This window comes from Taudactylus pleione, unplaced genomic scaffold (assembly GCF_031769625.1).
Source record: "Taudactylus pleione unplaced genomic scaffold, aTauple2 ptg000069l, whole genome shotgun sequence".
Taxonomy (NCBI): domain Eukaryota; kingdom Metazoa; phylum Chordata; class Amphibia; order Anura; family Myobatrachidae; genus Taudactylus; species Taudactylus pleione.
In genome coordinates this window covers 1,517,270-1,543,676 of record NW_028284471.1, presented here as the reverse complement: position 1 = coordinate 1,543,676, position 26,407 = coordinate 1,517,270, and the positions used below count along the sequence as shown (strand labels likewise).

At 40.9% G+C, this 26,407-nt stretch overlaps 1 protein-coding gene across 2 annotated transcripts; it reads right to left on the bottom strand.

The window, feature by feature from the left end:
* Window positions 1-537: 537 nt before the first annotated feature.
* On the bottom strand, window positions 538-25,128 carry RGS19 (regulator of G protein signaling 19). 2 transcript variants are annotated; one of them, XM_088466995.1, is made up of 6 exons: window positions 24,956-25,042; window positions 15,100-15,230; window positions 8,569-8,687; window positions 7,573-7,647; window positions 6,760-6,994; window positions 538-2,735 (listed from the first exon to the last, which is right to left on the bottom strand). In XM_088466995.1, the coding sequence occupies exons 2-6, from the start codon at window positions 15,160-15,162 to the stop codon at window positions 2,547-2,549; spliced, it is 681 nt and encodes a 226-aa protein (XP_088323121.1). In that variant the 5' UTR covers window positions 15,163-15,230; window positions 24,956-25,042; the 3' UTR covers window positions 538-2,546. The 2 variants fall into 2 exon arrangements, with proteins under 2 accessions (XP_088323121.1, XP_088323120.1); XM_088466994.1 differs by lacking the exon at window positions 15,100-15,230 and having other exon boundaries at window positions 24,956-25,128.
* Between the last annotated feature and the right edge of the window lie 1,279 nt (window positions 25,129-26,407).

Below are 26,407 nucleotides of genomic sequence, written 5' to 3'. Positions count from 1 at the left end.
AGTAGTGAAGAGCGTCTTCATGAGACTTTTTACCTTCAAATGCGTCTTATTTGCTTACACTGTAACGTAGCATTTTGCATGCAGACACACCCACAGTCGCACACAGAACATAGGCATGCCACATATCATTTTAATCAGCAGAAGCTGCTTATGTGTCCTATTTGCATCGCTATGCGAATAAGACACATTTGAAGGTAAAAAGTTGCACGAAAAGACGCTCAACACTACCAAGTCACACTGCTCTCACGAGTTATGTGTAACACGACTTGTAGCGCACAGAGAATGCTGCGAGTTTAAAAAACTGTTCTGAGGCATGTATCATGATGCCCCATTAACTAAAGAATCAATTCCGAAAAGTTGCGGGGTGAGCTTCTTGGAAAAGTGATACTATGTTCCTATGGATCTCCCTGGCACCGGTGGCCAGACCCCCCCCCCCCCCCCTCACGCTGGCCCTGCTCTCCGACCCCCCCCCATAACCGTGTACTCTCTCTTCTGCCTCCTGCTGTCTCCTCCCCCCACCCCTCTCGCATTCTCTCTTCTCTACACCCCACTCCCGCTCACCTGTGTCCTCCACCAGGAGCCTGGATTCGAGCCTTCTAGTCTTCTCCGGGGGGTCGGAGCAGAAGGCAGTGTAGGCTACACACAGGTCTGCGGTGCCCCGGAGCTCTCAGATACAGCTCTGCAGATACAGCAGCAAAGGATCTGAATAGATCCCTCTGCTGACTGCAGTGTCTGCCATGTAAATCTTTACAGGCTGTCGTGTAAACGGCATCCTGTGGCGATTATCGGGGGCTGTACGCCATCTCAGGATCGGGTACAGTAACACCAAGTTCAGAAAAAAATGCTTTTTCAGAACGTGATGAATGGCCATGACACATAATTTATACAAAAGTATGTGAAATGTTAATTTTCACCTGCTTTTGTATAAATTAAGTGATGATGAATAAACCCCACGGACTGTTTGCTGCTGACCCTCAGTGGCCTGAAACATGGATTTCTTGCTGCTGAGCCTCAGTGGGACCTTTGAGACATTGTTTGCAGCTGACCCTCTGCGGGACCTATGAGACATGGAGTGTTCTGCTCATCATTAGAGGAAGCTACGAGACATAGAGTGTGTGGCTCTGAACCACTTGGGTAAATATAATAACCTGCGCAAGGCAGGCATCTGCCAGTTCCCGGTGTGTTTGCCCGATGTTTTAAAAGGGAGCATTTTTTGCCTTTTAAATTATTGCCATTTTAAAACATGGGGCAGACTGGACTGGAACTTTCAGATGCCTGCATCACACAGGCTATTACATTTACCCCATGGAGTGTGTGCCACTAACCCTCAGAGGGAACTATGAGACATGTATTGAGGAAATTTGTAAGCATGAGAATATGAGTAACACAGCTCGGAATTAATCTGTTACATGTCCACCAACCAAAAGATTAAACCGCCAACATTATGTTATATAGATATATATATATTTATACATATATATATATTTTTATAAAAAGTCTGTTAAAATTTCCATGGAGGTGTTGAAACAAATAACACTGTCAGGCGGTGACATCTGCTCGAGGAGTGCTGGAGTATTTGGTAGCTTCAGGACGATTGGCCAATAGGTGGAGACAATAAGCCCAACCTGATAAGGAGGCTGAGCTCCATTCCATTAGGAGGCAGATCCTGCAGAGCATTGCATTAGTCCTCAACTCTCAGCCACAAACGTGAAAAGGTTGTAAGAAGTTCAGCTGGGGGTTTTTAAAATTATCACTGTAAACAGACCCCCAGCCTGCGTATGGTGTGTCTAATATATGTTTTGGCTATGTATAAATACTCTCTGTTATGTGTCTGAAAATCTTCCACAATGCACCCTCGCCCCCTGGCGAGGAATAGGCCTAGTTCTCACAATATTCTAAATGTAAAATTAACATTTTCAAAAAAATGCCTAAATTGAATAAAATCGTACCTCTCCCCCCTTAATCCTTCTTTTTACATAGCAGACATTGCACAAGGAGGGGGTGTTTGTTTCACAATAGCTAAAGAGGGGTACAGAAATAGACATCTAAGGCCCCTAAACTCCAGCTTTTTAACTCTTTCAGCACTTGACTATTAAGCCTGGAGCACAGTTTAAAATCCTTGCCCCGCATCCCCCCAAGCTCTCTTGCCAAGCCTTTTCCATCACAAAAGGCATTCATATAAAATCAACATGACTGCCACCCTCTCAGGGCCCCATGGGGAGTTCAGTAGTATTTTTATCCTGAGGTAAATTCCCTCCCATACAGTACCTAGTTCCCCCTTTGTCTTCCTGCACACAGTCTACAGTAAACAGAGGGGAGGGAGACCAGGAGAGATGTGATGTGAAGACTGTCACCATTGCATTCCAAGCCACAGGAGCACTAGTCACACACTGGCAGTCTCTCCTACTCCGCACTCAGAAGCACTATGGGCCTTGGAAGGTGGTTGGAGAAAGTGGAACTGTCCTTTGCTTTCCCCTCTTACTCCCAGCGGCTTCTACAAAATGTGCAATTCATTCTGTCTCTGGAGCGTTTTGGCCAGGTCGAACCTATGACTCCGAACTGGAGCGTGAAATATTCTGCTGGAGGGCTTTATAAATGCCCGAGTTGAGGAATCGTGGGTAGGAGTCTCTATGCATCAGGGTGTATATCTGCAACTGAGCATCGTCAAACGTGTGAGAGGAGGGCTCCTGCATCCGCCGGTTGATCACCTCTCTAACCCGTGAATCCAGACTGACCTGCAGGAGATAGAGAGCAAGATAGTAAATTAGGAAAACAGTGAAGAAGTATCTAAAAAGTTTTCCAGTCTTAATCTGGGTACACACCTATACAATCGGCGGCCCGTTCTTTAGATTTTGACCCGTTCATTAGATATTGCAAGAGTGTGTACGCACCTGCGATCATGTTTTGTAGGATGAGAATTGGTCGATGCAAATCATTATTATTAATAACAATAATCTTTGTAGGTTGCCACAAGTGGCCTGCTGCGCTGTACAGAGGGCAAAACAAAACGATAGTACAGAACAATAGACAAATAGCACTACAACTCTTAAACAGCCACTGATGCAAGGGGTGCAATGCTAAATGTGTAAGATGAGACCTGTAGCTATTAGCATGGGTGCAGATCATGGGTCTAGGTTGTCAGAAGAAACGAAAACAACAAAGAAGTGGAGTCTGGTGGCAGAGAGCCCATGGAGGTGTAGAGTGTAGCTCAGAGAGGAGGGGGCCCATGTGCAGTCTCTGACACGGGCCCCCTCCTCTCTGTCCAGCAGCCGGCAGCAGAGGTATAGACTATGGGCACTAGAGTGTACCCAGAGTCTACAGAGTATGGAATACAAAACAGGGGGAAAAGGTCCAAAGACCAAATCCAAGACTCTATATTTGAGCACTCTTATAGCTCATCACTCAAAGCTTGAAAGAAAAAGGAGGCTATCTCCACAGTATTCCCATCAACACATGTTTGTAAATATATAGCAGTTGTGGTGGTGCTACTAAGAGTAAAAGGATACAGAATACAAAAGAGGGGGAAAAGGTCCAAAGACCAAATCCAAGACTCTATATTTGAGCACTCTTATAGCTAATCTATAGAGTATGCACAGGTCACCGGGAAAATGGCTACGTCTGCCATTTTCCCTGTACTGTGCCTGCATAAACGTCGGGAAAATGGCCGCGGTGGCCATTTTCCAGTTGTTTTTACAGCGCTGGTCCCCCGCGTCGACGTGGGACTCCGGAGAGGTAAGTAATACTATGGTTGCAGGGTGTGCAGTGCGGGGCTCCCTGGACCCAGGGGCCTATGTTCCACGCACCCATTATAGATACGCCCCTGGTGTAGCTGGTGTGCAAGAGAAGTAGGTAATGAGAACAGGAGGGAGGAGAGCATCGCATTTTATGTGCCATTTAATAATATTCATTCGAGTCGATGGTGCCATATTGGCACAAATGAGAAGTGTGCACTTATGACCATGCTCCTCCAGCAGCATCGCCTTTGTGGGGGTGCATAATTAAGCTTCCGTTATTTTGGTCAGGCGGAGATCGAAGGACGCAAGTAAGAATGTATAGTTGTGTATGCACTTATTGGGACTGTGGTCGGGATTACCGAACGGGAGTTAAGTCGATCATAACATCACATTGAAAGTGTGATTGTATAGGTGTGCACCCAGTTTTACAAATTGGCAGATTACAATAAGCGGCCTCTTGATCTAAGGGCCTGATTCAGTTTTGGGAATGGAGTGAGATTTAGCACTCAACTGATCATCTTGGTGAAACCATGCTGCACTGCAGGTGGGGCAGATTTAAAATGTGCAGAGAGATTTAGATTTGGGAGGGGTATGTCCAAACTGACATCTAAATTGTAGAGTAATAATAAAGCTGTGCAGTATTTGTGAGCTACATGTAAAAGCAGTCAGTATTTACACTACATGCAAAAACAAAAGTATGTATTTACACCCCTTGCATTGCAACACAGTTTGTCCAGGTACACAGTTAAGTGTGAATTCTCACTCTATTCACAAAGCTGAATCAGGCCCTCAATCCCTTTAGAGGCATTTAAGCAAAGTGCTATACTTATCTCAGATGTTACCCCATATTCATGAGAACGTAGCCTACAAATGCACTAGGCATAAGTGACTGCCTAAGTGATGTGACTGTTCCCTATTGAACTGATTACTGTCTAATGGTATAGGCCAAAAAGGATCTGCCTCCACCTTGTGCCATGTGAAATGCATGAGTTCAGTTCTGATTGAATTATAAGGCTGCATTTGTATGAATACTGGTTCAGCCAGAAAATGGTTGCCTCCTTTCTGTAAGCTTCAGGTACAAGTTTGGACACTGATCTAAGTACAAACACATTATCAGAGCACTGAATAGCTAAACACAAAGCTTAACCCTCAATAAACTCACTACAATCCAGATGCACAAAATTAACACAGTAATTCCATCAATTCAATAGAGGTTGCATAACAAGCAATCACTGGACAGAGCACTGCAATAAAAGTACACAGAAGCAAAACACTGCACACAGTAATCAATATTCATAGCACTGCAATGATCAGGTATAACAGCATGACCGCTGGAGAGAGCACCAATATAATCTTTAAATAATAAAGCAGTGTTATAAGAGTCATGGAACAAAAAGTCATCCGCTGCAACGTATTGTCCTCACTCTATATATGTAATATTTACAATTAAAGGACATATCCTCTTATTAATTAAATAGAGCTTCCCTTTGTACTACTACTCTCTGTTAGCACCAGAAAGCCCTCATAAGGATGCACTTACGTCACTCTGCTGATGTAATTACAATAAAAGTCACAGGCCCAATTCATGAGACTCTGAAATGCAGTGATGACAGTGTCATAATGAGGCATCTTGGCTTTTCTCTAGAAAAGGCCCCAATACACACATAACTAGCTCCATTCAACGCTCCCAGCAGCCCAATCTGTCATTATAACATTAATCTGAAAAGTTATTTATTGTACAATGTATGTTTTGTATCACTGTTCACAAGAAGTAGAACAAATACTCTATATATGATAGATGCTTTGTCCATAAACAATTTTCTGGATTGTGTCATTATTATATACAGATCAAATAATATGACCACTGTATGGAGCTGGTCTGATGTTGTCTATAGATAATAATAATGGCTTGATTTAGGGTCAAAACATAAAAATGTGAGTTTTGTATACGTTTCTTAAAATACATGCAGTTTTCATCTACATCTTACTAAGAAATGTGCTCATCATCTCAACTCGAAAACTCATTATTTCAAACCATGTAAAAAAAATTCTTTTAAACTCTATACAATATGCTTATGTATGTGAGTGCTATTTTTGCTGTTCAGAACTTTTACCAACACTATTTAGAATTACAGTCAATATACAATCAGTAACATAACATTTCCTGATACTGTTCAATTACAAGATCTATAAAAGAGCAGAAGTATACACCCTTTACCAATAAAAAAAAAATGTAAGGACATATTTGTAGTTAGCAAAATACACACTAGAGGGCAGCAAAGCCACAAATACAACGATACTGATCTACTGTATCTTACCATTGATAAGGGTAAAAAAAAAATCCTTTTAAGGACGTGGATCTCTTCCACAATTCAGCATGATTTGCATCAGTGGCTCCCACACTGTGTGCCATGACAGGCACTTGCATGTGCCACAGGTTGGTGGTCCAGGACCAAATCAAATTATTTATGGTCAATATAATAGGCAAAACCAGTGCTGGTGGCTACCAATTATAAAGCCTGTGGACAGATGAGCACAACGCTGTCCACCACTACATAACTGAACCTTAGGAATTTCTCGATAAGAAACTCTTGGCCTAGGCGTGCAGTGAAAAAATGCTGATACTATAGGGCGCCGTAATTCAAGAAAGTTTGGGGACCACTGGTTTTACGGCATTAAGGGCATGAATGATAAACAGATAAAGGTTCGTTCTATGTAGTAATGCATTATTTGTATTCTTGCCTTTATTGATGACTACAGATATTCCATAGGTCCCATTTCAGGCCAACTGCAGGGGGCTTTATCAAGAAACAAACTATGACCTATAGAATATCTACACTCCTCATAAAAAGACTACAAAAGAATATTTTCTTATATGATCAGAAACAGTATTATTATTGCTGCCTTTCTTTTTGCTTTCATGTCTGATAAATTGGAAGAGTTTAAATTAAGTTAAATATATTGCAAAGAACTTGTCTATTGGTTAATAGAAGGATTTCTGTTAGGAATGACATAGTGGTGTTACCTCTTTCGGAGACAAGATGGATATATAATCCTCATAGATTATGCGTGCTTTTTCTTCCACACTGTGCTTGCTGTTATCTTTCTTCATTTCCTCACATGCCAGCCAGAATAGCATGTTCTCCTCACTGTACTCGGTGCGGAGGAATTCACGGAACACGTTGCGACCAGCAGGATTCTTCATCAGCTTCTCAAATGAATGGGCCCAGCTGTGCACCTCCTCTGAGCTTGGCTTTATGCTGTGTTGACAGATAAATATCAGGAGAAAAATATATACTTCACCACTAATAATGACCATAAATAATAAAGTTAAAATATGTGAAAATTTTGGGTGGTAAAAAAAAATGAAGGGACTGTTTTGGAAAAGAACGGGATACATGGGAGCCCTACTATAGGCCTATTATTTTTGAAAATTTTATGCTCTATACCAGACAGTCCAAGTTTTAAGGATATCCTTGCTTGAGTCCATATGGTTAAATCAAATTGACTGAGGTACTAATTAGGTCATGCGTGCTCACGCATGGATAACCTTAAAACGTGGACTGTAGTGGCGGAGTTTGGGATTCTCTGCACTATAACTTGGTCCTCAGAACCCCAAAACATTCATGTTTCACAGGTCTCCTTCGAGAATCCAAGTGAAATAATTAGCTCCACGTGTTTTTTTTTTTTTAAATGTGTCAGTGAATAATGAATATACCTGTGCACCAGCTAAGTGATCGGGAAAAAATGACCTGTTTGGGGTCCTGAGGAACAAGTCTGAGACCCACTGCTCTATACCAGTTATGATAACATCATCCACACAGAGCACCACACTCACCAGACCTCACAGTGAGGGACAGTCTCCAACTTGGTGTCTCGGGACAATCTCCGGCGTCTATTGCGATCTTCATTCCTGGAAAAAGGACAGAGATGATCAGAAAAGGCAAAATGATCCAAATTATTATTAGTTCAATAGGCAGAGATGTAGTTTTTCCCAGCACAGTAATACACACTTTAGTGTATCTGATTGAAAGGATCAACTTGAAGTTAGGGGAATACTCTACAAAAAGGCAATGGGAATTTTGCCTCTTTTTGGTCGTTCTTTGTACTTAATATTCCATAATATATCTAATTACATTGAGAAGGAAAATAAAAACATGTTTTTTCCAGGCTGCTTTGGGACCCCTTATATTAAAAAAGTTGAAAGTGAAAATTAAAAAACCAAACAATTAATTTTTTTAAGTAGAAAAAAAACCCCTAAAAATTATGTTTGTACATTATAAAAACGTTCTACTATATTACTGTCGAAAATTGTATAGCAAGTCCATCAGTTGTATAGCAAGTCCGTCAGTTGTATAGCAAGTCCGTCAGAGAAACTTTCATAACATTCCTCTTCTAATATTACAGACTGCTGACCCTGATTGGGATGTATCAGGTCTGGATTGGATGGGCTGTCAGTTTGAATTGACGATGGTCACAATGACAGTGTATGTCCTCATCTTTTGACAAATCTAAGTGTAAACCATATGATTCATTTGTACAACCCGACCTCTGAACAGTGTGATCCTTCATATCTGGATACACGTATATATTCATGTATGGTGAAATGTGACAAAGATCAAGCTACACGCTGGTCGGCTTTAGTGTGGAACAGCCTTGTATATGGGCACTTTAAGTTGTCTTCTTTGCCAGACATATAGATGAGGAGAAGTGGGAATGGAGATGGAGATGAAGAAACAAGTTAGCACCGTGTTGATAATACAGGCTATGTAATGGTAATGTCTGTAACGTCTTCCCTTATTGAAATTACCAGCTAAGCCCATCCCAAGCTCACCATGAACAGCTGCAGCAACAACACCAACAGAAGCAGCAGGGGTTGGACCGGTGATTCCGGGTAGGCTGGTTCCTGTCATACCGTGACATGGGAGACTCACTGGGGTCAGGGCCTGTGTACTGAGAGTGAGAGAATCCAGTCAGCAATGGAGTGTACACAACATGAAATACATTATCTTATTCATCAACCCCTGTGTTGCCTGCACTGGACCATCTCTCACTGTCTAGTGGTCATACACCTGATACAAGAGCAGTTCCCTCAAAGCATTGGTTTCCCAACAGTCCCGCACAGGACAGCTCCAGACTCTATCTGCCATTTAATAGCATTCAAAATCCATGGTGCTTTTGTTCCCTTTCTGATATTTTATGCCGAGATATTGTCAGCGAGTTACTGTTCCGAGACCCTAGTGTCAAAGTATTATTCAAATCCAATATTAATGTATTACATATCTGACAATCTATTGCCTCCAAAAGTATCTGCAGGGATCCCACTGATGGACTTATTCTGCCCTACACAAAAGCTTTGCTGTGTTATGGTGCTTCCATCGCATCCTCTGTATAATGCACATCCTATAGATACTCGCTGCCTCTCTGCAAGTGCTCACGAGAGCTTCTTTCTTGGCCAGATGCCCCCCCACGTATCTTTCCACTTTCAGCCACAAGGCTCCTTTGATATACCCCTTAAAATGCCTACTAGCACCACCTTCCCCCTGCTATCATGTTAGAATGCTACCCAGTGGTCTAGCCAGCCAGTTGCAAGATATTCTCTATACTTCATTATATGGAGCTGGCTCAGTGTGTAAGAGCATAAAAAATAAAATATTGGGAATCTTTCAGGGGGCAATGAGCTCAAATCCCGCTGTTAGTATTATGGTGTTATAAAAATAGAGCAGAACACATCTATAGACATAAGTTCTAATTATGCTGAACCAATATCAATTGTGGTAAAACATAACCTAACTTAGGCGATGAGTAGTATTCACAAAAATGAAATTTTTCATAAGCAGTAAATCAACTTCAACAAATAATATGTCCTAGAAATCTAACACATCAAAGTCCCCATACATTTTATACTATATTTATACATGTGCCATATTTGTGCAAAATGTTAACTCAACACCAAGTTAGCACAGAAATTGCATTTTTCAAAAAGCTTCATAAAACTCTTCTTGAGTGGTGACGCAGAATCTAAAAAGTCTTTTTTCCCCATCCACAAACTAGCATGGCCATTTAGTGTATTCTAAGTGCCATCAGATAAAACAGATCACTTTACTCAGTAGCAGATCTATCACTAAGAGAAAAGAAACATTGATTCAGATAACAGCAGCAGGAAAAACATATCTTTTTAAAAAAGTTTTCCAACTATTTGTTGACTCAAACTCTACCCCGAGACAGCGGCCTCTAAGTGAAGAACCCTTTCACACAACAGTCTCACAGAGACACCAAACACGATGCAGCATACTTACTAGAGGTGACTTCCAAATGGAAACTCTCATCCCTAACAAGTAGCTATTTCTACTGAATGACTGACCTCACCTATGACAATTTCCAAAGGAATAATTTATGCAAATCAGCCAACTGAACCACCATCAATAACCATAAGAATACACTAAACCATTGTGCTACTTGGTACCACTGCTACAACTCTCCATGCTCCTCAATTAGGGCCTATACCAGTTTATACAATGAATATAAAATATCTTAAATTTCCAAATAAAACAACACTGGCCTATTTAAAAATCATCAACTATGGATTTATCAAGTTATATCAAAGCTATAGTGCAAGGGATTACTTCTTTTAACTCTATTAGCATTTAACTCCATTAGACTGTTACCTGACTGTCAATGTCTTGGAAAGTACGAAATTATGGTAACAAAGCAGGTTGGCTGAAAGTGTATCTGCCAAATGCATACCATGGAGGCAGCCATTTTGTTGACTGACAGTAACATGTGCATTAATTAATAATGCGCTTGGATTTTCTGGGAGAACATTTGTGTATTTGCTACAAACACAGTGTCCTCCGCTTAGTAACTGTAGAAAAAAAAAGCCATTTGTAGACGTGGAGCACTGTGTTAAGCTTGTGGATAACCTGGGTGCGGATGTGTAGTGATGTGACACAGCTTCCCTATAGCAGGACTGTGGAGATGTAAGGGATAGTTGCTATGAGGTACAAAAACCATATTATGAGATTAAATTATTGTTCATTTATTATTATTAGATTATTAAAGTCCAAAAAATTAATTGGGCAAAAGGAACCATTTTATTCGGTGGTTAAATAATTCAATGAAGCAGAAAATAGTCGTCATATTTACCTAATCCGGAATGTGAATTAAATGAAACTAAAAGAAACTAATAATATTAGAGCAGGTAGGGTACATCTGAATGAAGTAGGGAGATATGAAAATAGAGAGTGGTCTAAGGAGAACTGTAGAGTGGTAAGGAATATGATAAGCAGAATAAATCATGAATATAATTATATGTAAAATGATACTCAGTTTTTACATGAATGCAGGAATGTGGTGGAGGTGAGGCAAAGAAAGGTTTAATACTCCACGTAGAACATCAATGTATTAGATAGTGTAATAAACAATTGTTCTGAATATAATAAAGTGACATCAAATATAATATTAATCAAATAAAGCAAATGCTAACATAAATTAGAGAAATTAAAGCATAAAAAGCAACAACTTTAGGTAAACTGCCTGTGTCTGTAGTGATTCATTATCTGGAATATGCCATATATCTTTCTGTCTCACCAACTTTAAAACCATCATTAGTCAAATATTTCTAATACTCCTTGTGTAATTCTTATCTCCTAAATCCCATGCTATGGTTTGTACAGTACATTTCTATAATCTTCAGCCCCCTCCCCTATCACCATATGGACCTCTTTGACCTGTGCCACAACTCTTCGCACATCCTCACCCAAGATACGCAGACACCCAACACAATGATCCCTGGCCAGGAATGGCTAAGAATTTCGTGGAGTGAACCCACATTTATGAGATTGTAGTCAGTCAGTTTTTTAGTAACTGGTGATATCACTGAGGCATCAGGTACAAAGTGGGGCCACTAGTTCCTAGTATGTTAATAGGCTGCATTCTCATAAGCATTGGTTCAGTACTCAAAATAGCTAAAGTGCCTTACATCTCAGTGATAGGCACTGATAGGCTACCTTCTCAATTCACAACATGGCTGCTTCTGCTGTATGTGGGAGACATGCAACACAGTTAATTCGCTACAATGTACTGATACGTAATGGGAAGACATAAATTACCATTTTGATATACTACAGCTTGAGGTAAGTGAAACTGAAATAAGATTATATACTGTATGTGCTTAAACAAATACGATCAGTATTGCTGTCAAAAAAAAGATTAAGGGGTCTATTTACTAAGCAGTGCTAGGAGACAGAGTGAAAAGTGATAAGAAAGTGATAAGGTGCCAGCCAATCAGCTCCTAACTGCCATCTCACAGGCTGTGTTTGAAAAATGACAGTTGGGAGCTGATTGGCTGGCACCTTATAATTTTCTTATCACTTTTCACTCTGTCTCCTAACACTGCTTAGTAAATAGACCCCTCTGAGTTTACCAACTGTCGTTTACATCTCTTTTGATTTAGATCTGCAAAATGGCTGCAGCTGGCACAGTTTTTTCTCAGTGATATTGCTGATAAGTGTTGGAATCTTGTAACCATAAAAACAAATAAGAAAAACTGCAAGAGGAACTTATACTGTTGGGTGTAGCTTCCTCTTGCGAAAAAAAATAAATAATTTTTTTTTTCCTGTTTCTTTGTTTTATTACACAGAGGGGCTGATGCAGGAGTTGAACGCAAGTCAGTTTTGAGGATGGATCTTGCTTTTATTTTACACTGCGCTTGATCCGGAGCTGAGCGTACTCATCTACGGATGATTTGTTCTACGATAGGGCTGGTGCATGTGTGCGCACTCATAATGAAGACAGTTATTTAACCAAGCATAGGGATAGGGACGGTGTGGTCACATAGAGGCATACAACTGTGAATATGAGTGAATATTGGCATTTTCCTTCATGCATGCAATGCAGGTGTAATTACATCCAACTTCATTCAACTCTGAATAGGCCAAATTGTTTTAGATCTATTTTTATTTTAACATTGAAATACAACTGTTATGTCCTAACATGACCTGACCTTTTATTTAAACTGGTAATAAATGTTGTACATTTTACCCGCAATTCAAAGTACCACTGATTAAAACTGAAAATTGATTTTGTAACAGTGAGGAATTCATATGGAAAGATTAGTTTTTACTATTTTTGACTAGGACAGAATAAAAGGGGCTGTCCACCCTTAGATGACTTGCACGTACCTTTCTGCAGCTTTTCCCAAATACGTTGCTTTATGCCCTGGATTGTGGCACAGCTCTGCTTTCTTGTATCTCAGGGCAACAAATATCTACAACGGTGCCCAATAATATAAATCCATCGAAAAAGCAATGCATTTAGTGAAAGTTACAAGAGGGCAGTGCAGACCAATAAATGTGACCTGACGTGAAAAACCTCTATTCGATGTCTGCCATGTTTAAGCAGTTAACCTCTTGTCTTCAATGAAACACAAGCATGTAAATATAGCTATAGCAGGCCACGCCAGCACAGCAGCTTTGTGGAACATCAAAAAGTGGAAACCTTTTGCTATGGGATCCAGTCATCAATTCTATATACGGCCCTTCTAGAGAATCCTTCATGCACAAAAAATTGCTTCCTCTACCATCACATCCTGTATTAGCAGTTCTAAAGGGTTCCTGAAATGTTGAAACAGATAATGGGGATATTTCTGAAACCTGGTGCACAAGGAGGTGGTATTGCCGACAGCAACAAAACCATGGTTTTCAAAGGCAAACATCTGACTGTTGCTATGGAAACACTACTATTTTCATGCACCAACCATCAGAAATATTATCCAATATTATATTAATATAAATCCAAAATTCTTAAATTCTATTAGTTTTTTTGCAGAGCAGTTTTTCAGCTTGTAGAAGATTGTTATTATTGTTTGTTGTGTCCTAAGTATGCCACAAAAACACAGGACTTATGCTTTAAGATAGTCTTACATATAAAAAGACCAGTAAATGTGATGACCAAACAAAGCACAACCTAAACAGCCATTAGAGGAAGCCCCATAACTCTACACCCACACTTCCCCAAACCTTCCATCTCTCACTGAAAACATACAAACCACAGGGCGGAACTTGAATCAAAATGTCATCCTCAGCACTGAAAAATGTACAGTACATCTAATGCACACAGGATATATCACACAAAGGGGGGTGGGAGGGTAGACGTTTTTACATGAGCTTATCTCTTGGATTGATGATGTTAAACCACCACTTCTTAAGCTGTGCAAAATGCGGGTGTGGTTTACACAAAAATAATTTTTAAAGAATATTTGTTTTATAGTATTTTTTTTATAGATTTGTATGATATCTCCACCTTTATAAAATACCACCCAAAAGAGTGCAAATCAAGCTCAGTGGTCCTTAAACTGTCCTCAGTCACGCATTATAGTGCATTTCTTCACAGAAACACTGATTATATCATAATCTATACATGTTTATATTTTTTAATGAGTCAGCCCCTAACTAACACACCTCTACTCTTGATAGTAGATCTGGAAAACCTGAACTGTTAAGCATGCTGAGAGGAAATTATTAAAATCCATGAGACAACCTAAGTATCATCGTATACGTCAGGTGAAAGAATCTTGTGGCTTGTCAGTATTTGTTGAACTACAACTCTCTTGATGTCACTAAACATAAATACTATATTCTCTCATCTATGCTTACATTATGGTTTTGATATAAATGATGTACACCTACAGATGGAGCAGACTCTGTGGTTACATTCTCCATCTAAGCACATGTCATATTGCAGGAAACGCTGCAGTGACCCGGATACTGAAAAACACCCTCTATGCAGCTAAATGCAAAATGTGCAGCAGACAACTAAATACATTACACAAACACCACACAGACAAGCAATACTCAATAAGCTTTGGCATTCCTGTCTATCAAATGCACTAAGACACTAATAGACTGTAGGATTCACCAGTATCTGATGTGGCAAAGGCACCAGCAGAACTGAGAGACTAAAGAGCTTACTGACAAAGCAAACTTTGTCCTAAATCATAGTTGTTTCCTTCCATTGTCTAACTTGCACCAGAGAGGTAAAAGGTAGCAGCTGATTGGTTGCAGTAGTTTAATGTGTATTTTGCCCTTACATAAAATGTAATTTAATGAATTCCAATGTCTTGCATGAACATCTGTGTAACACTAGGCTAGTTATAGACCTACAGCCTCAAACCATACAGGGCTACAAACCTGCAGATTTTACAGATACCAACAAATTCTCCACCTAGTTCTTAATAGACAACGAATTATGGTACCTTGGTTTGTTTTGCTCTATTAACCCTGTATGTACTGAGCACCACTACCGTCATATGCTACAGAACAAGAGAAGCCTGGAGATCAATGCTTAAATTCCGATGTACACCCACCTTGCATCCTATCGACTGTTCTCCCAGTGGGTGCATCTGTTGACCCCTTTCTCCGATGCCCATTGGGGAGAGGCGAAAGACACTTGGTCACACTCTCACTCCTGGCTCAGGGATGGGACAGATTAGGAACGCTAAGGGTGTGGGAGAGAAGTGATTATGACATCCTGTGGTGAGAATGCAACTTCCTGAAAACAAAACTTCCGTTCCTGAGTAAAGCCAGCTCCAGGGTACAAGGTAATATGTAGACTTATATGGTGGACTGTCCTATGACAGAAGAGCACTGCCGGACGACAACCACCAGAAGATCACTCTGGAGACAGGTGTCCCCAGAAGTAAACTGTTCCCAATTTTTCAAACAAACAATGTGAAACACGGCATTATCGTCAACATACATTGTGGTATGGGCCAGTCTGACTGAGTTTAGTATACCTGTAAAGCAGCTATAGCAATTGTGGCTCTCCAGTTGTTGTTGAAAAACAAGTCCCAGTCGACCTTGTCCCTTTCTGGACTTGTAGTTCCAGTAGCTGGGACCCCACAGTAATAGGTAACTCTGCTGTAGAGCGTGCACAGCACTACACTATGTCCCTGTAAAGCATACAGCCACCTTCTTTATACCGGGGCAGCACTTTCCTGACTCTCTATGCATAATTACATTATACTACAATACCTATGGTCTCTCCCATACACATACACTGAACACACATGGCACAGCTGACATGAATGTACAATACCAATCACACACTAATCCTAAACCAACCAAGTACACACATTTATTTTCACTACGTCATCCAATTCTTCCCCAGTATGCCTGAACAATACACAGAAAAGATATACATCCCCCATTTTCCTCCCTTACAAATACACAAAAAATAGAATACTGCAAACCCATCTGCACAAGTACAATAAATACAATGCAGTTTCCTCTCTTTTACTTAAGCACAATACACACTATGATTCCCCTCCTGATTAATTGCAAGCTCTTGAGAAAGTTCCGTTGCTTCTTCCTTTCCTGTGCAACACAAAGTTACAATTTCCTGTTCTGCTGAGACTACTCAAGCTTGATCTATCTATTATACTCCTCATCATCCTCCTGTCCACTTCATACAGGTATATACGTACTCTGTCTCCTACTTCCAGCAACATTGCAAAAAAAGAGCTTGTACATTCAAATTGTTTAAAGAAAAAATGAAGCACTTTGTTTTTGCCAGTTTGCTAACAGTAGTGACACAGGCTGCAGACACATCCCCCAAATTCCACTGCTGTGCATAGAGTCAATCAATTAATACAACTTGTATCATCTAAATTGCACGATGATCAAATATTAAGGCATACTTGAGATATCAGGAGTCAGTCCAGCCAAACCTAGCAGCCAGCAGGATCTTTCAATAAGCCAGAAAGTGGGTGCCTTAATTGACCTTAATGCGGCTCAAGTATACAGAGTGCCAGCAGTCATTATTAGGTGTGTTGGCTATCTGGCTCCTAGAAATTATCCAGTGCGGCCTTCACACAGCGGAAGCAGAGGTATTGTGGACAGAACTAGTATCCATTAGAAAGAGGATTCTCTCTCTAGGTCATTGGTAGCCAAAATCAGTCCTTAATGACCTCCAATAGTTGAATTTTTACAGATCTCATGCTTGGTGCACAGGTCTATGCATTACAGAGACATTTTAAACTATCTACATGTGGTCTCAGAAACAGGAACTGTTAGGGATCTTTGAGGATTAAGTTAGGCCACCATTGCTCTAGAGTAAGTGACTACTAGATCATAGTGAAGTGATAGGCTGCATTTTCAGTGAGATCATTGGGTTTTAGTGTATAGTAAGTAATCGGTGAACCTCTAAAAACATATTGTTAAATTCGCAAATACACAGATTTAAATATTTAACATTGTATTTACTCTGAAGCTGACTGCAGACTATTCAGAAATTTCAGGCTCATAGAGGCTAACGGTATGTCCTTTAATATGCTTGAGTGATGTCATCAGGGTCTTGTGTACAAAGGAAATTAATTATTATTTTGTTTTTGTCCATTTAACTAGAACCTTCTATGAACTTTTATAGTATGTATATTGGCTTAACACTTGTGCAATGCTTACTAAATAGTATTTTTTTTATTTTTAGCTTCTTTCTGTGTTATTTAACCATTTATTTATATTAGCAGGCAGAGTTGTTTGTTGCCGTTGCTCTGGGATACTACTAAGCCCTGTTGTGTTCTCTACACTAGATATAATCATATCTGAACAGCAGCTTTGTGTCAATCATTTGAGAGTTTATGCTTCTATATCATTCTGTTATGCACCATTCTGTTATGCACCATTTTTCTGGTCAATATGACAGCTAAATACATTTGAAATAATGATTATGAGAAAGCATCTTTTCTTTAAGCATAGCAGACTTCCTGCCTGTAAGTCGAAATGTACTGTAGGGAAATATGTTGTGCCTAAAGTCATGATTGCAGATAAAAAAAAACATTGGTTCTGGATAGAAACCAGTTTCCTACAGCATTGAATAAACTACAATACCCAGCACACTGTGCAGCCATCCCCCTCATCCAAAAGATTACAAACTACAAATGTTTTAGGAAACATAGACATAGTAAGTTGCTATATAAAAAGCTGTAGTGTAGTTTATAGTGTGATTCATTTTGGTACATTATATATTAGCAAACAAGGTAATCAGGCATTAAAATAAACACACACACACAAAAATAAACACATACATAAACAGCAAATAAACATCAGTTATTGGTCCTTTATAAAGTCTAATGGAAGACGCCAGAGTTCATTTATGTATGTTTGTAAGAAACTTAGCGGTAATGACTTTTCCTTACATCAAATTCCTACTGGCGATCAGTGTAAGAACTATGGCCCTCATTCGGAGCCGTTCTCTATTTGCGTTCGTTCGTTCAAAAACAAGGGGTGGCTATTCAAATGATCCGTTCGCACATTGCAGTCTGTTCACACCTCTAAGCCTGAACGAGCGAGCAAAACATACGCTCGTTTATTTGTTAAAAACACCCCCTGGCCGCTCGCACCATACGTCATGTCCGCTATATATTAGATTAATCGAGTACATCGAACAGGATATGAACTGCTCGCTATTTTTGTGGTTGGTTTTTTCAACCGCTATTTTGCGGGCAGTTCTGAGTTAAAAAAAAACAAGTGACGTGGTCAATGACGCTGCTATATTAATTATGCACACCCATAAAACGCCCGTTTTGACCCTTAAGCACGCCTGCGTTCGGATCTCCACTCCCCGTTTTCAAGCACCTTCCCCTGTTACCACCCACATACGCCTCATTCTGTCACTCAAAATAGCAGGCACTCGCTATATTGCGTACAAACGATTTTCGGCCGCACTGACTGGTTCGCGCATGCGTACTAAAAACCGTACGCATGCGCAGATGTGCGAACATCGCTCGGAACGAGCGTACTGCTGCTAGCGAGTGGCTCTGAATGAGGGCCTATATCTCATCTGTCCATGTCTGCTTCTGACAAATATGGTAGCCCCCCCACCTAGGTATATAAAGAACATATCAATATATAAAACTTTCAAATTTAATTGCACTTTTACCAAATGTAATAGCCTGCATGCAGCATGCACCGGCAATATTTGGGTGATACAGCCGCAAGATATAAAGAGGCAAAATTAACCTGGTTTTGCCATAATACAAATTGCTACTTTAAATCTAGCGGCTATATCACCAAAATCTTGTACAGTGACCTTATACAACTCTGAGAGATCCAACTCTAGGCTTTAAGTGAAGGGGGTTCTCTTTGCTGTATGTGGTAGGCACATTTGTTTAATAACTCTATTAAAGGAGGCTCTGTCCGTTAAAAAAAGGCCATGAGCGGGTGTGGTATGCGATATTGATGTTCAAAATGTCAACACGGTCATCATGTTGACATAAGGCATGTCAACAGAGCGATTTTACAGTATTTTGGGGTCTATTCAGCAATGATTTTTTTAACGTATTTTTTATGTATATCTCCTATTCAGCAATAGGATAATGGAGAAGATAACGCAATTATCTTCTCCATTGATTCCCATCTAGCTGAATACCGCACTGTAGGGATCAGCCATTGCTCTCTACAGTGCTTTAACGCTTTTGCTATTCAGCAAAGCAAAAAGTGTTAAATCACTCGAAAAATAATTACTTTATATAACGCCATCTCAGAATGGCGTTATATGAAGAAAATACCTAAACATAACGAAAACTAGAGGGACATTTTGCCATAAGTCCCTGCAGCATCTTGTAACCCCGCCCAGTCTCCGTGCCTGCTTTCCGGTGACCTCCGACAGGTAAGTCCAACTACTAGAGCATGTGAAACCTGCCGAAAGTGATTGATATGTGTATACAGGCTTTATACTAGCCTGTATACATGTATATTTATGTGCGATTATATTTAACATTTATATATAAATTTGAAATATAAAATCAAATAAATATACATGTATACAGAGACTAATATAAAGCCTGTATACACATGTCAATCACTTTGGACAGGCTGTAGATGTACTTACCCCATCGGCAGTCACTGCAAGCAGGGACGGACACTATTCCTGAGCACATGACTGAGCATGCACAGAAGAACAAACAGAAGGTATTGTTTTCGGAATCCCGAAAACAATACCTTCTGTAACATCGCAGGGACAGCGTGTTACCGCAAACGCTGTCCCTGCAGAAAATATTGCTGAATAGCAGCCATAAATCATAAAAACTCGTAACGATATTGCCCGATAATATTCTGGGCAACATCGTCACTCTTGCTGAATACACCCCTCAATTCCTAACCCTACTCTAACCCCAAAGTTGACATAAAGACAGTGTCGACATTGTGAACGTAGATATCTACGCTGTCGATATTTCAAACAAGTCGGTAATATGAATGTCTACATAACGACTACAGTATTCCATGAGCAGCAAGACTGTTTATTTTGTAATTAACTAGATGTGGATAAATTTTTTACTAAAAAAGGGTCTGGTAATTAGCACCCTCAAACAGTCTAATGTAGAGGTTCCCAAACTTCGCAATTACAGTCCAGGTCGTAAGGATATCCCTGCTTAAGTCCAGATGATTAAATCAAATTGACCGAGGTATAGTTTAGTCACCTGTGCTCAAGCATGGATATCCTTAAAACATGATCTGTAATAACAGAGTTTGGGAACCTCTGGTTTAATGGATAAGCTGGACAGAGCACTGTTTCATCACTGCCAGCCCCCATGATATACATCAGCACTCCTTAATGATCTAGAAGGCTATCAAAGATGATCCAGTGAGGCATGGCCCCGCCCACCATAGCAATTACAATTCTAGTCTGACTGATTAGTACACTAGTCGCTAATTGGTTCTCCCTGCCACAGGAAAGTTTCTTTTTAAGCCCTACATATCAAGACTGCACAGGACCGATACATAACAAGAATAGAACCTTTATTCAAAGGATGACAAAACCAGGAATACAGAACACATCCAATGTACCACAACCCATGCATATAAAGCATTGATTCCCTCCCCAACCATAAAAATACATCAGTTAAGAAATTGGGTTTGATGTGTAGAGGTGATTTGACGTACTAAAAATATATACAGTATATACAAAATTAAATAAAACTCAAAAAAAAAAAACCAGGAAGCGCAGACAGAGAACATAATTCGAAACTGCAACGCCCACACCCACAGTCTGTCAAAGGGTGCAAGTTCCATCTTACAAACTCCCTCTGCCCATTTCCACATGCTTACAAAGAGATTTTAATCCCTTCCAGCAGAAAAAGTCAATTTCATCACTGTCTAGAGTAGAGTAAACAGGACACTTAAGAAGGTAGGTAAGGCATTGTGGTACGGTGCCCATTCATCGTTAAAGTTGAAGATATGAAAATGTACCATTTGGCTACTCACATAGGAGGAAACCATTTAGCAATATACACCAAAAAATGCATATTATCAATTCACCAGAAACTAGCAGTAACGATGAGGCATGAGGTACAAGGTGCCAAATCTAGGTATCAAATATCTCTCTGACAACTGTTTTAAAATGTATGAGATGATTGATTAAATGATCAACCCAGCCCTACCCTAAACTCCATCAACAAAGTACCCCACTATCCTAATCTCCAAAATAACTATTCCAATGCGGCCAATTACCTCCACCCACATAACTCTATAATGGGAGACAATTGTGCATCTGCCTGGCCTTTAAAGACTTCATAATCTAGTATCTACCTATTATAAGGGTCAATTAAAAAAGACGCGATGGGATGAGTTGCCGTTGTAACAGCATGGAAACACAGCCAACGGCCCCTCACCAACTATCCTCCCTCGCGTCCTGATCTTGTCCTGGACTTGTGGATTTTCGTACACAGTCCTATGGAACAGCGAACAAAAATCTGTGAGACTGGCGATACAGCTGATGCAAATAAGTAGCATCTAACTGAATCGACCCTCAACTGGGCTAGCACACCTAACTCTTCACATTTAACTACAGCCAATACAGTCAAAACTGTAAAATCTTTAAAGTAGGGCCTTCTCTGCTATTTAAAGATATTGTGAAACCGCCAAATGGTAAATAAACCTCCTAGGGGGAAATCGATAAGGCATTGGGTTTACCCCATAACTAATAACTGAATGCGCTGTCCGATTCCATTAGCTGCAGGAGCTTCGGGGAAATAAAAATCTGCATTAAACTGCAGACTCCTGCATTTAACCTTTGTGGCAAACCTATGGATTCCAGCACTTTGCGCGGAAACTATGGGTTAGTGTGCGTTAACCCAGGGTTTACAGCGCGGGGAAAATGCAGAATAACTGAATAGCGCTGGGCGTGAAACCCGGGGCTTTTACCCGCATGGCAAATCCCGCACCTTTTTTCACCACCTATTGAAAGGTGATTCTTTATCGCAGTGTTCGAACCTCTGACTTTCCGCACCGACGAAATTGAATATGGGGATGATTGAAAAATGCGAAAATTACATCATAAAGCATAGCCGATAACAGCTTTTCGCTCCAAATTGAATACGGCCCAAAATCTACCCTAAAACATGTACCTAGATTTACCAATATAACCTCTCTATAAAAACTTGTATCATGCAAACATCAAGGAGTCTAATCAATTACACGCGAGCTGCCGCAGAAATGGCTTCATGGCGTGTAGCTCTTGCTCATTTTTGCTCGCAGCCCACAAGCTGCTCTTGTGTAAATGAACCTACCTGATCTTTCTGCATGTTGAACAGATCAGGCGAAGCGACTGACGATCCCATGCAGTGCTATGCGGGGGTGGCGGCATATAAGGCAGTCGGGCACCGGATCGCCCCGCGTGTAGGGTCCGACTTTTATGTCGGCCCTCGGATCATCGGTCGCATCAGTGGGTACACATCGTACCGTGTGTACCCACCTTTATTTACTAAAATGTGGGTTTTTAGAATTGGAGATATTGCCCATAGCAACCAATCAGATTCTATTTAACATGTATCTAGCACCTTCTATCTAGAAGATAATAGCTAGAATCTGACTGGTTGCTATGGGCAACATCTCCACTTCTAAAAACCCGCACTTTAGTAAAGTCTTTTATATATGTAAAATCATATGGCACACTCCAAGTACACAGTACTATCTGGGCATGGTATTTGCTTGTTCCACCTGTGTTCACGTGGGTTTCTTTTCGCTTCTGATTATACCGGTGCTATTATCTGTGTGTTTGTGTGCCTACGGTAGGGAAATTAAGACTGTAAGCTCTACTGGGGCAGGGACAAATCTGCCTCTGGCTGGCAAGACATACTGTGACTTGTGGTGTCACAGCAGCTGAAGAACCACATATTGCCCAAATCTGTTCTAGGCAGGATCACATAACTCTACCCTAACACGAAGTCACTGAATGCATGTTTAAGAGGATGTAATGCCCCCTATTGAGAGAGGCAGTCAGTTCAGGAAGTGAAGCAGCAATGATAGGAGTAGGAAGGACTGGCTATACAAACATAGGAGGATATACGCATGTACAGATGCCAATGCACAGCTGCTTATAGGTGAAATTGTAACATCAGCTGCATGGCAGAGCATGGTGGCAAGGAGCAAGTAATTGATAAACTGATGGTGGTTGGGGGAGACACACTGACTGAGTAAACATTCATACATACAATTTGCCAGAACAAAAATCCTTCATTGTATTCAGTTATAACTTAATAAAACAGAAGAGTCTGCAACAGTGCAACATAACACAGTTCATCTAAAAAATATATTTACTGTATTCATAGTACAGGGGAACAATTACATGAACATTAGTCACTGCTCACTGCATAATTGTACCCTGCACACAGACAGGCACAACATATATTCACACATACAGTATCACTTCCTCTAGTCAAGTCCAAACTACTACACACACACACGAGAGGCACAAAGAACACATATCTGTATCTATATATATATATATATATATATATATATATATATATATATATATATATACATACACACACATATATATATATATATATATATATAAAATAGGGAGAAAAAGTGCGAGTGAGAAAGATACACACATTTATTTTATATATATATATATATATATATATATACAATTATTTTTATGGAGATCCAGTCGCTCTATCCTTTACTATATACGTTTACAGGTATTTTAAAATATACAATCTATATTATCTAACTATATCTTAACTAGTAAATTTATATATAGGTTCATACACACAATTGGTCGGCCTTCAAATATCTCCTCACTGGTGACTAATGGGGCCCATCCATCAGCGATGGATTGCCACGATCCTGCAACCCGGCATCGCGGGATCGCAGGAAACCAACATGTTGGATTTTCCCGATTTGACGATCGCGATCCAAAAAACTCGGGAAACTTAATATGTAATATTTCAGCGTTCCTGCGACGGATCGCTGAACATCGATGTTGGTAGGCCGGCGTTTCCACCCGGCAGATCGGTATTTCTGATCGCGTCGCAGGATCGCGGAAATACCGATCAGATGTATGGGCACCTTAACGGTCAGGCTTTCTACATTAACCCCTTGCTGTGACAGCATTAGTGACATGTAGTCAAGGAATATATTTTTATTTGGGGGGGGGGGGTGTCACATCAAAGATGTAAAAAGAGGAAGAGACTTTTGCGCCTTGCACTATAGAGTGTGGTAGTGGCCAAAGCACATTTTGGAGTATATATATATATATATATATATATATATATATATATATATATATATAAAGAAAATATAAATAAGACTTGCTTCTCCACTCTGTGGCTAAAACACACACAAGCACACACATCACTACTCACACACTTCATTTATGCAGACAAGGACGAACTTAGAATAAATACCCTCACCCCTCTCATACAAACTCTGCACTCTACTCCCAATACCTCAATTAGGATGCAAAGCTGAGATGATGGTGGGGACTGGGGAGGAAAGATAGAAGGCAGAAAGTGGGTAGCCGTGGGGGCCTATATATCTAAGAGATGAGGCTGGTAAGGGTGGTGGTGATGGGGTCCTGCTATTAATCAATCCCTCCACCACTGATGCATGGGAGTCCCCTGCCTTAAGTACTGGGTAAAAGGTTGCAGTGTGAGCGGGATGGGAGCTCTGGCACAGACTCCCCGGGTAGGTAGCCATGTTACTCCGGTGTCCGGTGGGAGAGTAGTTTTGGGGTGCTGGGGAGGATGGTGTGGTGTGTGTATGTGAGGGGGGGGGGCTCTAAATCACTTTCTTTCACCCTGGAAGCGACCACTGTGTGCCCGTTATCCCCCTACCCGATACATGGTGGTCAATGGGCATACCGGGGACCCCCTACTGGTACCCCAGGGGCAGCCCTTACACTGGTATCCCATACCCGGGGCAGTTGATACTCACGATCTGGGCAGCGGCGGAGCCCGGTCGCTTCCTGAAGCACATTCGCCTGGCTGGGGATAGAGCCGGCACCGGGAGGGACGGACCCGGGGACCGGGACACACGGGAGGGACCCGGGGACAGAGACACAGCCAGAGCCGGACTGCGCATGCGCGCCGCCCCCTTCACTTCCTAACTCAGCGCTGCGGCTCCACGTCAGTCACTGCCGGGCTCCATACAGCGCTGTATGTGTGTGCTCTGTACTACTATACTGCTCTCTGTGCTGCTAATTTACAGACAGCGTTTAGGCTATGGCTGCTGTCACACACCGGAGCTTTGGGTTGTGATATCCACACATCTGCCTTACACTACACTGCTTTACTGAACCATACCACTCTAAGCTGCGGTATAGTGGTGCTGTGTGCGGTGATTTACCGCTTATACTACAGTGTGCTACCACTAATGCATTGTTGCAATACTCCTCACGGACTCCTCTTTATACTGTGCTACAGTATATAGATAAAACACATTGCTGTAAAGTTTAAGTAAAACTACTGTACACAGCCCTACATATCAGTATACTGTGCTGCACTGTAATACTTATACCGTGCCTGTACTGTACAATACAATGAAACTGCAATGCATCAATACTTTGTACTGCCATCCATAGGAGCCACCCTTTTAAATTAGTTAGGTTGCTCATATTACCCTACACCCACACCCCCACATATGACTGAAAAATACCATGCATAGATATGGGTACTACGGATTGTATTAACACAAGCATTGGTCCTTAAGCACCCACAGAGATGGCTTCTATGCTGTCAGATCTATGCCATTTAAGATCAGTGTAATGTCTTGAAGAGTAATATACTCTATATAACCTATACTGTGATAACTTGCTTCAAACTACAACACACCACTCCAATTTGTTATACTTTATTTTGTAATGAGATATACTACAATACACTGCCCCAAAATACACCACAGATTTCAACCACAATACACAGCTTTAAACTGGAATACACTGACCTATACTGTGAGCTACTGCTGAGAACGTATGTACTGCTCTGACCCATAACGCATCTCTGTATATTGTTATATACTCTACTACTGAAAACTACAGTACACTTGTTTAAAGCTGGATACACACTAAACGATGTGTGTAATCAGCGATCCGACTGGAGCACCCACGCTAACGGGCCGTCATATCGGGCAGCCGGTAAACATTAGACTATCCGGTGCCTGCCCGCCCATATGTCAGCCCCTGCCACATCCCACAGCATGGGATTGTCAGCCGCATAGTCAGGTGGGGCTGCATGTATGGATGACCTGAATATGTGGCTGACAACCCCAAAGGAGCACTTACCGCCCGACATGGTGGGTACACACGGCACGATTTGTCATTCCGATCCGTCAGAATTGGGCAAAACGTTCAAAATATCACTAAGTGTGTACCCAGCTTAAAGTTCAATA

Excerpts from the sequence above, each read along its gene's own strand:
- RGS19 (XM_088466994.1), bottom strand. The coding sequence starts at position 25,102 with ATGCGCAGTCCGGCTCTGGCTGTGTCTCTGTCCCCGGGTCCCTCCCGT. Across the intron at positions 7,648-8,568 it reads TGTTGCTGCAGCTGTTCATG|GAATGAAGATCGCAATAGAC; the intron begins GTGAGCTTGGGA and ends TCCTTTTTCCAG. Across the intron at positions 6,995-7,572 it reads GTCCCTCACTGTGAGGTCTG|CATAAAGCCAAGCTCAGAGG; the intron begins GTGAGTGTGGTG and ends CTGTCAACACAG.